This window comes from Taudactylus pleione, unplaced genomic scaffold (assembly GCF_031769625.1).
Source record: "Taudactylus pleione unplaced genomic scaffold, aTauple2 ptg000896l, whole genome shotgun sequence".
In the NCBI taxonomy this organism is placed as follows: domain Eukaryota; kingdom Metazoa; phylum Chordata; class Amphibia; order Anura; family Myobatrachidae; genus Taudactylus; species Taudactylus pleione.
Genome location: NW_028285297.1, coordinates 348,286 through 364,161, shown reverse-complemented (window position 1 = coordinate 364,161; position 15,876 = coordinate 348,286). Strand labels below are relative to the sequence as shown.

Here is a 15,876-nt window from a genome sequence, read left to right as displayed (position 1 = left end):
GTTGCCACGAGGCTCATTGGGAGGGCCCATTCTCCCTTATCTATGTAAGGGACGGGAAGGTGTGTATCTTTGCTGCGAACATGAAGATTTCTAACAATATTGACATTCCAGGAAGGGCAGATAAGATATAGAAGTGCTCTAAATATGCACAAAATAAGCTGCAATTTATTGAATTTAATGCTGATAAGTGAAAAAAAAAATGATTCATTAATTTACCACAGTCCCTTTTATCAGAAGGAAAAGGGTAATGATTTTGTGGGCATGGAAAACATTGAGAGGAGTAATATTGAGAGGAGTAATATTGAGATCCCAACATAAAATAGAAAAATTATCCGCCCCACACAGACACAAAAAAATATATATATAATTTTCTGGGTGGGGGGCAGGAGAGTGATTGCAGTAATAAATACTTTGGCTCCTCAGTCTTTGAAACCCGCCGATCAGCACATCGCTTGTTTCCACAACATTTCGCAGGACGTTCGCACCTGTACAATACACGTCCTCTCGTAGGGCCTACGCTAGGTCTGGGCAAACCTGGGAGCCTAAGGCACAACCTAGGGCCTGATTTTGAGTTGGACGCAGTGTAGCGACGCTTTTCATCTGTACATGCCTCCGAGTCGCACCTCACTTTCGTCCCAATTGTGTTTATGCAGAGCTGGAGAGCACATTGCGGATTGGTCCCTGGAGACAGCAGTGATGTGTAATATGCTAACGCTGCAGGGAAAAAACGCTTCCTGTCAGCATCTGCGATACGAGTGCTGCGCCCTAAGACGCAGGATAGGATCAACGTTGCGACCCATCGCTGCAGCCTGGCCGCCTTCTACCATCTTGCGAGGTCAGGAAACCTGCATCCCCCGAGGCAGACACTGCCATGAAATGGTGGTGACACCTCCCCATCTCCGGGAACATAGGCCGGCGACACCGCCTCCTTGCCCACAAACAGCTGCGGCCAGTCAGTCACACTGCAGCTTGGGGCACTGCGTGAGATGATGCGTCTTCGCAGGCACTTCACCATCAGAGATGTACATAAGCCATCTGGTTTCCATCTCTGAATCAGGCTCAGCATCGCAGAAGCTTAGACGCGCAGTAGCAGATAGGTGGGGGTGTTCCTGGGTGGTGTCTGGGAGGTAACACAGGGTGGCTAAAAAAGATTTATGGAGATGTTTCATCATAAGGGAGTGTTTATAGACAGTGACGCCACTTACATCGGAGGCCGTACTGGGACAGAGTAACTGCACCTACCATAGGACTAATGCAAGTTTCGATGTTGCAAAGGATGCTGCATCTAAAGACACAGCAGGTGGTAATGCAGGCTAGTATAGACATGGAAAGAAATGAAATGACGCGTTTCACCACCGTCCATGTTGTCTATTTTCTGTACTACGTATACATAGCTAGAGGGGTCCTCACTAATAAAATAATTAGATTGGCAGCAGTTGTTATTAATTAATAAGTCTTTAAATACAAAAACACCTCAACATTCATCTGAACAATTATGCACATGGCGCAACTAACCCTATAGTGCCAGAATACTTATGAACAAAGATATATAGTAGTTATCAATCAACCCAAAAATGTGAAAGTCAATAGTGTGTTGGACTCGGTGGCTGCTGCAATCTTCCAAAAGATTATAATTACTGATGATTTTTGAATATATCAAGAGCTATTCCCCTGAAGAAGTCCCCAGCGATCCTAGTGTGACAAAACGCGTTGGTTGTTCCTGTGGCCACCTCCTACTACTGCGACAGATAAGTAGATTGTTTTCTTCTGCATTGTACGAGTCTTTTTTGTTGTAGTTATTTTTTTTATTAAAGTGTATGTTGTTCATATAACCACACGATCAGAGGCTGTTTTTACTATATCTCCCTATGTACCCATCTACCTTCAACATAAGGAACAATCTACGGGAGTTGAAGTATTGTATATGAATATGATATAACGTTGCTACAAGCATAACTTATTGTTCACTATTTTGGTGCAGGTCACCTTGAGGCACTTGCTGTGTGCTAATTACACTTAGTAAGGTGCTTGAAACACATTTATTTATTGATTAAAAATTTTTTTTTCACATTTTGAATGAGAACACATTTATATTGTTACCAGATTTACATTATTGTGTTTTCCCTCTCACTTCCCCGCATATCATATACTGATCACAGGAGTATTTGTGAGGATTCTCCAAGGAAAAGATTATCTCAAGAACAAATTCTCGAAAGATTATTGGACGCAATAAGGTTCCATATGACATCGTTTTGCACTGAAGGCGGTCACCCTGCACTTGTTTTAATTACCCTCAACATTCATGTTTATACCTTTAACTATCCATTTGGAATCGTCTTTGTTGCAGTAGTCTGAAATGACCGTGCGAATAAATTGGCGTGCCTTGCTCTAAAATAGCCGCAATACTAATGAATTCAGTACAACAGCCAATCGGTAATGGCTATCCATCGCTGCTGACGCGCATCAATGCTGCCACGTCTCTTTGTACCAGCCTCTCAGTACCCGCACGATACATGCCAACTGAGAGGCGTGACTGGCACAGCTGTGGCTGGGTCAATGTCTACTTCGGTCACACTGATGTGAACAGACGATTACGATGTACTAACCGTGTTTATGTTTCTCTGCCCGTTCTGCCTCTTCTGGTGTAAGTATATCTGGTTTACCATAAGGGAACGTCTAGGTAAGGACACATTGTGTCACATGTGCAGTATGGAAGTGTATATATTATGGCAAAAACATTTGCTCAAATCTAAATGAGGCCTAAAAAGTGTTGACCAATAAGAGTTATAATTCTGCAAGTAAATACAGACAGGGGCAGAAGAGCGGCAGCGACCCTTACATAGGTATGTGGTGATGGCATTTGTTATAATAAACAAAAATATAATTGTAATAAATAATGAACCCATGATAAATTGCAATAGGCTTAATTTTCTACAGCATGAATATATAAATGTAAAACTGATCTGACGAGCTCCGGTGATTAGAGGAAGGAAAAAAAGACAAGAAAATAAATTAATTTTTCACCTAAAATGTCAAGAACAATGTTATTAATAAACCCATTTGGTGATTATCCCCCATTTATGTTTGTTCCTAAACAAAATAAGCAATAAGCACATACATTTATATCTGGCAGCCACCAGTAGTGACGAATGCACAGTTCTATCCCTATCACCGCGAGGCTAGCAGCCGGCAGTAGTGACGAATGCACAGTTCTATCCCTATCACCGTGGGGCTAGCAGCTGTCAGTAGTGACGAATACACAGTTCTATCCCTATCACCGCGGGGCTAGCAGCCGCCAGTAGTGACGAATACACAGTTCTATCCCTATCACCGCGGGGCTAGCAGCTGTCAGTAGTGACGAATACACAGTTCTATCCCTATCACCACGAGACTAGCAGCCACCAGTAGTGACGAATACACAGTTCTATCCCTATCACCGCGGGGCTAGCAGCTGTCAGGGATACAACTGTGTATTTGTCACTACTATCACCGTGAGGCTAGCAGCTGTCAGTAGTGACAAATACACAGTTCTATCCCTATCACCGCGAGTCTAGCAGCCGCCCGTAGTGACGAATACACAGTTCTATCCCTACCACCGCGAGTCTAGCAGCCGCCCGTAGTGACGAATACACAGTTCTATCCCTACCACCGCGAGTCTAGCAGCCGCCCGTAGTGACGAATACACAGTTCTATCCCTACCACCGCGAGGCTAGCAGCCACCAGTAGTGACGAATACACAGTTCTATCCCTATCACCGCGAGTCTAGCAGCCGCCCGTAGTGACGAATACACAGTTCTAGCCCTACCACCGCGAGGCTAGCAGCCGCCAGTAGTGACGAATACACAGTTCTAGCTCTACCACCGCGGGGCTAGCAGCCACCAGTAGTGATGAATACTCAGTTCTATCCCTGCCACCGTGGGGCTAGCAGCTGTCAGTAGTGACAAATACAGTTCTATCCCTATCACCGCGAGGCTAGCAGCCGCCAATAGTGATGAATGCACAGTTCTATCCCTATCACCGCGGGCTAGCAGCTGTCAGTAGTGACGAATGCACAGTTCTATCCCTATCACCGCGGGGCTAGCAACCACCAGTAGTGACGAATACACAGTTCTATCCCTATCACCGCGAGGCTAGCAGCCGCCAGTAGTGACGAATACACAGTTCTAGCTCTACCACCGCGGGGCTAGCAGCCACCAGTAGTGATGAATACTCAGTTCTATCCCTGCCACCGTGGGGCTAGCAGCTGTCAGTAGTGACAAATACAGTTCTATCCCTATCACCGCGAGGCTAGCAGCCGCCAATAGTGATGAATGCACAGTTCTATCCCTATCACCGCGGGCTAGCAGCTGTCAGTAGTGACGAATGCACAGTTCTATCCCTATCACCGCGGGGCTAGCAACCACCAGTAGTGACGAATACACAGTTCTATCCCTATCACCGCGAGGCTAGCAGCCACCAGTAGTGACGAATACACAGTTCTATCCCTATCACCGCGAGGCTAGCAGCCGCCAGTAGACGAATACACAGTTCTATCCCTGCCACCGCGAGGCTAGCAACCACCAGTAGTGACGAATACTCAGTTCTATCCCCATCATCGTGAGGCTAGCAGCCGTCAGTAATGACGAATACACAGTTCTATCCCTATCACCGCAGGGCTAGCAGCTGTCAGTAGTGACGAATACACAGTTCTATCCCTATCACCGCGAGGCTAGAATTCAAAGTAAAGGCAACTTGTCAAGGGATGGTCAGTCTATTGCAAAGTCTTCTTTATAAGCTATAGAATATATTAATATGGACCATCAACTCCACCTTACGTTAATAGCCCCCATATTAAATGGTCACAGTCTCCTGAAATGTTACAGTTACTGGCAGTAGCCACACCACTAGTTACATTACATTACTACGGTAGCACTTCACATTATATTAAACACACCTCAACTTACCAAGCATGACCCCACCAGTCCGCACATTGCACTTATAGCCCTCACTACATTACATTACTAAATACTCGTCCTGCCAGATCCCATAAATACTTCACTTAGCTGATGTGCGGAGAAGCAGAGGGATGAGAGAGGAGGGTAGCAGGGGGAAGGGAGAGAACAGGAGCAGGAAAGGGGATGGCAGGAGAGTAACAAAATAAAGAGATGTGGAAACAGTCAGGTGCACATCAGGGATGAGTAGCAGATCAGCCCGTCCTTACTGGCTGTGCTCCATGTCCGTCAGCCTAAGCTTTCTGCGGGTTGGCAGAAACGAGTGTTGTCAATCTGTGCAATGAGCTGATCCCTGACAGCAGAAGGACAATTCATTGGGTGGCTGGCTTGTGGGGAGGGGCCAGTTACCAGGAAGGGCCAATGGGAGCCTGGACCAGCTAGATCCTGGCTAAGCTGCAGTGTTTGGTGGGACACCGGCCATGGGGCCTACTCGGAATTTCCTCAGCATGCATTGGCCATTTTCACACTGTGGTGTTGTTTGTTGTTCAGTTTGGGTGTGGTATGAACAGTCGACATTCAGAATGTCAACATGGACATTAGGTCAACAAGCAATATGTTGACATGGTTATTAAAGCATTGACATGTTCATAATGCTAATACCAGACTGGTACAGAGTTTTTGTATACTTTAGCCTAACCCTAAAAATAAAACAAAAAAATGCATTGTCAACATTCTGGTGTCGACATGTTTAACATAAATGTTAATAACACGTCGACATTTTTGAATGTCGACCTTATGTCCTTGTCAACAGTCTGAGTGTCGACATCCAGAACCTGTTGAGATTCTGACCGGATACAGTTTAATTACATTACGGTCTAAATACTGTTTTCTGACCACACATAAGACCCTTTGTATACAAAGGGGGAGATGTACTAACGCCAGAGGTTCCCAAACTCTGTCCTCAAGGCTCCTGAAGGTTTTAAGGAAATCCAGCACAGATAGTCAAATCAAAAGAGGTACTAATTAAGGCACCTGTGCCCAACCATTGTTATCCTTAAAACCTGGACTGTTAGGGTGCCTTGAGGACAGTTTGGGAACCTCTGTTCCAAGCCTTGGCAAGTGATAAAGTGGATGAAGATACAGCACCAACTAAATCAGCTCCTGTCATTTTTCAAACATAACCTGTAACGTGAAAGCTAGGAGCTGATTGGTTGGTACTTTATCTCCATCAACTTAGCTCCCCCAAAGAGATTAACTTGATCGTACCCCAGCCTCCATGTCCGTCAATGATGCTAGATTACTATGTCTCATTCATGTACGTGCTACAGGCAATAAATTCAGAATAAAGCAAAGAAACAAACAATTTTTGAAGTTCTAGGTTCCCGAGCGGAATAAAAACTTCCGGGTTACAGTATAGGACACAGAACGAGAGACTTTATAGGGGCCCGGTCCGTGGAGAGACTGCTGAATCACTATATTTACTAGCCAGTGGCCTTCAAAAGAGCGTAACCGTCCAAAGCAGACGCAGCGTCCCAGGAGCGCAGTGGTATTTTCGGAGACCCAGCCTGGTTATGAAGATTTGTCTCCCATCCCGGCACGTCCAAAGTGTTTAATGGAACAAAAGTCATATAATGCTAGAGCGTAATAACACCGTGCTCTCCGCTGTAGAGTTCTGATGTAGTCATCTGCCTTGTTATAATTAACAGCAACTGGATTCATAAATCAGAGAGATTTTTTTTTTCCCCCCAATGGGCACCTACACAGCGCATCCGGAAAGTATTCACAGCGCTTCACTTTTTCCACATTGTGTTACGTTACAGCCTTATTCCAAAATGGAATAAATTAATTTTTGTCCTCAAAATTCTACACACAATACCCCATAATGACAACGTGTAAAAAGTTTTTGAGATTTTTTTTTTTCAAACAGTAAGAAATGACATATACATAAGTATTCACGGCCTTTGCCATGAAGCTCAAAATTGAGCTCAGGTACATCCTGTTTCCACTGATCATCCTTGAGATGTTCCTACAGTTTAATTGGAGTCCACCTGTGGTAAATTCAGTTGATTGGACATGATTTGGAAAGGCATACACCTGTCTATATAAGGTCCCACACTTGACAGTGCATGTCAGAGCACAAACCAAGCATGAAGTCCAAGGAATTGTCCTCGCAGAACCACATAATATACTGTATAGCTGGAGACCATCAGGAGCATCTGGTTCTACAGTACTACCTGCGCAGTTTAATGGCGCGAGCCCTTATAATGATAAGTTGCCATTGAATGGGATCAGCTATTGGGAGGCTGAATATCTGTGAATGTGCATAGCCATTAGGAACATTAATGCAAGCAGTGGTAGCACAGTGGTTAGTATTGCTGACTTACAGCACTGGTGTTACGGGTACAATTCCAACCAGATCTGTATGGGTTTCCCCCCACATTCCAAAAACAGGTGGGACAAAAATAAACGCATATACATATAAGGGGTGTGATAAATGATTTGGGAGGAAAGTATAATAAAAATGACACAAATTTGCCCCCCTTGCAATGTAACATGGTTTTGTCCGTCTAGGAGCAAAGCTGCAGACTGCAAACTCCAATGCTGAGTACTAAATGCCCTTTGCAGTGCGGAGCGTGTTATGTAGGTGCTGTATGGCTAAGTGACCACTAGGGGTACAGAGCCGGCTGGTCAGCCAACGTTCAGCAACTCATTCCGGCTTCCTCCCAAACCCGAAAATTAAAATATGATAAATTCCTCTGTACATTTTCCAGCTTCACAGATTGTATTACAGCATGTCTGTGTTATTGTTGAAAGCGTATTTCACATAATGGGCCATATTCCATTAGAGGCGAACAGTCCGGGCTCGGACTTTTCGCCATCATCAGAGGTTTCTGCAGGGATAAAGTATCGGGCGCGGGCCCACTTATCCTCGTATTCAATTTGGACTCGGCAAAAACGGGACCCGGCGGAAAGGTAAATATGGAAAAGTCCTTTCAATTTTCGGGAAATCATCCTGGCACCCCCCCCCTAAAGATGTCTTGAGATGGGGGATCACTAGGGGTACCCCCGATTTGGCCTGTTGAAGGTATTTGGGTTTTTTTAAATAGTCACGGCAGAAATACACCTGCGAAAAAGGGGTAAAGAATAGCATTCATCTTTTCTTTAAAAAAAAAAATAATAACTATGCCCATCAAATTTGGGGTACATGAAAACGGGTGCAAGCATATTATTAAGATCCTAAGGCAATTTTTTTTTTTTTTAAATTCTTCAAAAATGCACCTGCCGCATTCTAGAAAACACCTGCCGCATACATGGGAACAATTTCACTAGTTTAAAACTTTGTTCCAATATTTTTTCGCATCCAAAGTGAAAGTAAATTTTTTGGGGTGTCCTGAGGACTTTAAAAGTATTCTGTGTCAAGACATTTTTAGAGGACACTCCCAGGGCTGCAGGCTATTTTTTTTTTTTTTTAAAGTCTGCACCCCAAAACCCCAATTTTGCACTTTGTTCGCAATGTATTACATGGTGAAAACTTATCCCCGTTTTTTAACAAAGACTTTTTGCACCTGTCTTTGAAATTGAATATGGGGATAAGTGAAACAGGCGAAAATGACGTCATCGGCGACAAACTATCGCCGGTAACGGACTTTTTCGCCTCAAATGGAATATAGCCCAATGTGTAATCATACTTCATATTTTATAAATGTGAAAAACTTTATGAATAAAAATTCTAAATTTAAAAAAAAAAAAAAAATTAAAATAAAACACGATATGTTGTCTTTAAGCATCGAACATCTATTTTCACAGCCTCTTACCTACCAAGCCTGCTGTAAGGCGATTTCTAGTAACAAATAGTCCTGTACAGGATAGGTGCTGGGTGTTAGTCGTTGTGTGGGTGTGAACATAATAATGTATTGTCAAGCAAGACAAACATGATTGATTTTGTTTGCATATTGACTTGCAGGTAGGAACCTGCTGAGCTTATCAAAGGACGTGGAAGGAGATTGTTGTAAAATTCTACATCCTGCCCTGTATTTAAAATCAGGGTGTGCACATTTTCTTGTAGATATTTTCTTGCAAGTTTTTTTTTATTTTTTACAAGACTGGGGGGAGAGGACGAGGCAATCCATTAATTAGGAGGCAAACAGGAGCATGACAGACTTGTGCTCGGGGGGGAAAGCAGGGCCGTGTTCAGACTCTGCACACTGTTTATACAGACGGATATTACATTGGCCGTGCGTTCTCAGGAACCATCACGCCATCTATTAATTACTGTGCAACACTGACATTTAGTGGACGCCCTATAAGAACCGCGGGAAGTTTGCAGCGTAATAATTCAAGTGGAAAACCTGTAAATGGGGTTTTGTAAAAAAAAATAAAATAAATAAACCCCATACACACCGAAACACACAAACGCAGAAACAAGCAGCCAAACGCAGAAACACAGAAACACGCAGCCAAACGCAGAAACACAGAAACAAGCAGCCAAACGCAGAAAAACAGACACGGAAACACGCAGCCAAACGCAGAAACACAGACACAGAAACAAGCAGCCAAACACAGATACACGCAGCCAAACAGAGATACACGCAGCCAAACACAGAAATACAGACACACAAAAATACAGACACACGTGGTTGTTTAATTAAAATAGAGTTTATTATTAGCTTTTCTTAATATAAACATGAGAAAGCAAATCCACCGGAAAATGTAGCTTTCGCTTCAGAATAAACCGATTTGTTTTTGGGATCCCCCTGCGACAACGCCACATACAGAATAACCGCGCTAGAATTATAAAACTTAATACTGTAGCCTGCTTCGCCCCCTTCCCCACCCTCCATAGGAGCCATCGTTCCTTAAAAATTTAGGGGGTAATTTTACCCAGCAGCACTTTTCCAAGCTGCTGCATCTGCGGTGGTTACGCTGCTGGATTTAGTGTGAGCAATAATATTAAACGCAGAAACCAAATGTGTTTTATTATTCAATATTACAGCCCCTCAAAATCCAGCCTCCAAAAACTGAAGACTCGGCAGCTATGAAAAGTTCAGCTTTTGGGGTTCAGTAAATCACTGAACCCCCAATATAGCTCCCCATAAAATGGTCACCAGTAAGATGACTTACAAACATTAAGAAGCCACGTTATAAAGCACAGTAGCCGGCTCCGTGGACTATTTTGGGAAACCCTTACTGATGGGGAAGATCATTGCATTCATGTAATCCTGTCATCCAAAACTATTTAGTTAAAGTGTTTAAAGCGGGAGAACAGACACGTAATCAGAGAAGATTTCATATAAATTGTTAGCGTCGTATGTGGATGAAGAAATAAGACAGCCCTTACTGTTTGCAAATGCCAAAAGTAGAACATTAGAAAAATAAAAATTCTACTTTACAGTAGTAAATGGACAAAAAAAAAAAAAAAATTTTTTTTTTTTTAGATATATATAAAAGAAAAAACAAACAAACAAAAAAAAAACTTTGCAGCCGTCTACCTTCATTACACACACACGTGGCCTGGTTGTAAGACCGTTAGCTGAATATATATCATAACTATGAGTAGCATCAAAGCTCTGTAATACAGGATTTGGTCCCCAAAACGACTTACAGTAGGCGACGGGCGGACTAAGAGCAGTTGTGAATCAATCGGGACAAAGGCTTGCAAAGCCCTATTAGCTGTACAGGGTGTCATGTACAAGCTATTTCTGAATATTTTGGACTTCATAGCAAAATGAACATTTTAATTCATGAAAAAAAAAAAGATGTCCTCCCTGTTTTTGGATGGGTCACATGAATAAAAAGTACTGAGGATTCTCCTGTGTTCTGCATAATTAGTGAGCAGCTTCTTCCCGACCGCTGCGATAACCGGATCCTTCGCACAGCGTTCCGCTCCGAAACCTGCCCTGTGTTACATGCAATATAATTACACATATATACGGAGTCACATTTTGGTTATTGCAATCAGGAGAGGGTGTGATGACACAAGACGTTTGGAGGCAAATAGGGATTTTTCCTGGAAACAAACTTTGTTGAGAAGCCAACATTCAGTAGGTCACGGCTTATTGGCATTAGGATAGGTATTTGCGTTACCAGACAATGGGTAGCCATCTTCAAATGGTTTGATTTTTGCAGGAAACCAAAAACAGAAATACCATCTGTGTCATAGAGGGCACGAAATCAAACCCCTGATCTTGATTGTGCCAACCTTATTAAGAGAGACATAGAAACGACGGACAAAGTTAATTTTGGGATGCAAAGTCTAAAATACAAAACTTAAAAAGGGGGCGCTACTCATCTGGAGGGGTCCGACTCCTCTACGCATCAGGAGTCAATCACTGTGTACCCCAGACAATTGTATCCTTTGGCATACACACCTACCCGTCTTGCCGCAAGTACGGGGCGGTTAATGCGATCTAGCAAGCAGGCTTTTCCCATATGGTTTTGTTGAAACCGTAAAGGCTCATCGAAACTACAGCAGTTCAACACAGACATTCTATACCCTCCCAACCAGAGGCGACCTCGTGGCTGCAGCACGTTACAGTTCTCCGTGGGATCATACAGTAGTAACACACCGGAGCACATCATTGTACAACAGCGACAGGTCACAGAAGTTGAGGATGGGACGTCCGAGGTAACCGAAAATAAAAATTGTAGATGTCTTCCGCGATCTGTGGACATCGAGTAGGAGTGTGATCATGGCGGCCATAAACCTTAGTTCAGAGAGACCGGCCGCACCAAAGCAACGTCAATAAAACAGCAGGCAGTGCGCAGAACACACCTCTTACATCACCGGGGCGAGGAAGTGGCGTAAAAGTAAAATCAAATCGTTCCAAGTTTATTTCATTCTTGCAGCGTCTGGTATTGCATCGCTTGATTAGGGTGGAGGGGGGGGGGGGGGGGGAAGCACCATTAGTTAGAGAAGTACAAGCCAGTCCCAATTTTTGCAGAAAATGCACTTTTTTTTGGACAATCACCATCATGAGAAACTATTTTGTGGAGTCTTGTGCTGGTGGGGTCACAGAGTCACTGATGGACAAAATAAAATAGGGAACGTTGCACTCGATAGCTAAAAAAAGGGTCCGTATTAACACTGCGGGATAATTGCAGCACAAACATAATAATGACAGAAAAAAGAGGCAATAATAAAAATGTAACTACACTCACATGATTAGTGTTTTAGATTCTAATGTCAAACTATATAGTGTTATAAAGTCTGGGTTCACAGCTATAGGCCTACATAGTAAGCATACAAATGTAGGTAGTAGATGATATCAGAGGGTGGGATTCACATTTGACGCAACACTTGTTATTCTGTGCTGCTCCTGATTAGACCCCTCTTCTGCGTCACCGTGATGTACGGACCTTAGTCTCCATGAAGGGCCTGGCAGCGTCCCTGGTCTGCTGTCCTGTGCCCGCCCCCCCCCCATCCTGCAACCCTCGTGCTGGAAGACACTGCTGGCTTGAAAACGTGTGAGAGAAGCTGGGTGGTGCTGGGTGACCGGGCCGCACACTGACCGCGCTTGAAGCTGCGCCTGGCACCTGCCGGGTGCCTCAGGAGATGATGGCATTGGTACGCCGGATGCCCACTAAGTTATCAGCGCTGATGGACCGCCTCATGGCAGCTTTGGAGAGGTCTTTGTACTTATCTTCGCAAAGCCTGGAGATGGCCTAAAAGCATCAAATAAACAGGATATAATTATACACAGATTTATAACAAAACACAGCATTTTACGTATTTCAAGCACCAATTAAAAACAGCGGCGACAATGCACCGAGGATATACGGAGAAATGGCGGTTACGGCAGAAATGGTCTGAACTAAACAGTAACAAGTATTATGCCCAATCTCTTGGGCATTAGAAGGGCTGAAAGTACAGAGACCTGGGGGCCGAGTAAGAGCTGAGAGCAAACCAAAAAAACTAAGTAACTTTCTATCTGGAACAATCCCCGCTGCAATACACGGGGGGCAATTACATTTATCATCGTGCATGCAGGGTAAATACTGGCCGCTTTTGCACGTAGCCTGCACAGCTTTATCCTTCCACTGCAATGTAGATCTGTGCTAGGACCCCCCCCCCCCCAAATCTCTCTGCACATTGTACACCTTCCCCCCCCCAAATCTCTCTGCAAATTGTACACCCCCCCCCCCCAAATCTCTCTGCAAATTGTACACCCCCCCCAAATCTCTCTGCAAATTGTACACCCCCCCCCAAATCTCTCTGCAAATTGTACATCCCCCCCCCAAATCTCTCTGCACATTGTACATCCCCCCCCCAAATCTCTCTGCAAATTGTACATCCCCCCCCCAAATCTCTCTGCACATTGTACACCTTCCCCCCTCACCCCAAATCTCTCTGCACATTGTACACCTTCCCCCCTCACCCCAAATCTCTCTGCACATTGTACATCTCCCCCCCCCCAAATCTCTCTGCACATTGTACATCTCCCCCCCCCCAAATCTCTCTGCACATTGTACATCCCCCCCCCCCCCAAATCTCTCTGCACATTGTACATCTCCCCCCCCCCCAAATCTCTCTGCACATTGTACATCTTCCCCCCCCCCCAAATCTCTCTGCACATTGTACATCTTCCCCCCCCCCAAATCTCTCTGCACATTGTACATCTTCCCCCCCCCAAATCTCTCTGCACATTGTACATCTTCCCCCCCCCCAAATCTCTCTGCACATTGTACATCTTCCCCCCCCCCCCCCAAATCTCTCTGCACATTGTACATCTTCCCCCCCCCAAATCTCTCTGCACATTGTACATCTTCCCCCCCCCCCCAAATCTCTCTGCACATTGTACATCTCCCCCCCCCCAAATCTCTCTGCACATTGTACATCTTCCCCCCCCCCCCCCCCCAAATCTCTCCGCACGTTGCAACACCTACTCCCCCCCCTCCACTGGTTTTACCAGCAGGATTTTACCAAGGTGCAAATTTACTTTGCTCCCCAATCTGAATGCGCCCCCATAATAAGGGGGATAGTCTGATATTAGACGGTCACCTCTAGCTTCTGTGCCCGATCCTTGCTAAGCGGCTCCAGCAGAAAATTGAGGTGGTTATCGTCTGCCAGGGAACGTAGGTCAAAGTAGTACTTGGCGTAGACACTGGCAGGAACGTTAATGTTGAACTGCAGCAACTCAAGGAAGTGTCTCTCCATCTCATTCCTAGGAGTCAAACACAGATAATAGTAATATTACTACTACAGAGAACACCTCTGGCTATACAATACGTCCCAGGATAGCGGGGCAGCTGGCTATACAATACGTCCCAGGATAGCGGAGCAGCTGGCTATACAATACGTCCCAGGATAGCGGCACAGCTGGCTATACAACACGTCCCAGGATAGCGGAACAGCTGGCTATACAATACGTCCCAGGATAGCGGAGCAGCTGGCTATACAATACGTCCCAGGATAGCGGCGCAGCTGGCTATACAATACGTCCCAGGATAGCGGAACAGCTGGCTATACAATACGTCCCAGGATAGCGGAGCAGCTGGCTATATAATACGTCCCAGGATAGCGGAGCAGCTGGCTATATAATACGTCCCAGGATAGCGGAGCAGCTGACTATACAATACGTCCCAGGATAGCGGAGCAGCTGGCTATATAATATGTCCCAGGACAGCGGAACAGCTGGCTATACAATACGTCCCAGGATAGCGGAGCAGCTGGCTATACAATACGTCCCAGGATAGCGGAGCAGCTGGCTATACAATACGTCCCAGGATAGCGGAGCAGCTGGCTATATAATACGTCCCAGGACAGCGGAACAGCTGGCTATACAATACGTCCCAGGATAGCGGAGCAGCTGGCTATACAATACGTCCCAGGATAGCGGAGCAGCTGGCAATACAATACGTCCCAGGATAGCAGGGTATCTGGCTATACAATACGTCCCAGGATAGCGGAGCAGCTGGCTATACAATACGTCCCAGGATAGCAGGGCAGCTGGCTATACAATACGTCCCAGGATAGCGGAGCAGCTGGCAATACAATACGTCCCAGGATAGCGGAGGTCCCCCCGGTCAGTGACATGGCCAAGCTGGTATTAGCCATTTAGCCCCAGAGCCTGGCACATACTTTGCCAACCAATCATTACATATTTTGGGGATTTAATTTATTGATATGCTATTAGCGTATGATCGATTCAATATAACACGGGGCCTGACTCAGTACCGATCTGAAGTGCAACTACGCATGCAGATTGAGCGATTGTTTGCCATTGCGCATAAGCCGCACTGTGCATACGCTGTGATCGCACAGCGATTACGCATGCACAGAGGAATCCATCGCAGAGTGAGTGACAGGCTGTGACCATTTGGGGGTGGTAACGGGGGAGTGGACGGGAAAATGCTGCCTGTTTGAACACCGTTTCCTGGGCGTGCATAATTTAGCCACTGCGACTGCCTACGCACCGTGCGAGCGCTCTGCGTGTGAAGAGACTTGCGGCGTCTGCTGCCGGTCAGACCTGGTGTATACGCTGCGTGAATGGCCGATGTGCGTCGATCGTACAGATGTTTACGCAGAAGGGAGACAGTGGACGGATATGAGAAGGTGGCAGCGGGCGTCTTTAAGCCGGCAGAGCTTTGGCCAGCATTAGCAAATTTTCGAAAGTTGCGTTCCGTGCGAATTTGCAGCTGCGATGGCAATCAGTGCTGAATCAGGCCCATAGATACCGTGCGACTACAGCGGAAACGCCGAACACCATTCGGCAGGACTTAAAATATTGCTCTGACGGAAATGTGAAAGTAACGGCAATATTGGCGAGCTCGGGACTCTCCCTGCTCCTGCCTAACACCACCACACAACGTGCATCGCACTGCGGCGTGGGCTGGAGCAGCAGAGCGATGGCGCCCTCCCTCCGCTCGCACGCTCGGCAGCGGAGCAGATGAAAGGAATGGTACTTGCTGTTTATTAGCTCAGATGAACCCGGCAGCATCTCCGCCA

At 45.5% G+C, this 15,876-nt stretch overlaps 1 protein-coding gene across 1 annotated transcript in view; it reads right to left on the bottom strand.

The window, feature by feature from the left end:
* Positions 1-9,574: 9,574 nt before the first annotated feature.
* The window catches only part of CCNYL1 (cyclin Y like 1), a 72,123-nt gene continuing 65,821 nt past the window's right edge, over positions 9,575-15,876 (bottom strand). Inside the window, exons 9-10 of the mRNA XM_088459094.1 lie at positions 13,930-14,092; positions 9,575-12,593 (exon numbers count right to left, since the gene is read on the bottom strand). Coding sequence (XP_088315220.1) covers positions 12,477-12,593; positions 13,930-14,092 — 280 coding nt within the window. The 3' untranslated portion in view covers positions 9,575-12,476. The remainder of the gene's footprint in view (positions 12,594-13,929; positions 14,093-15,876) is intronic.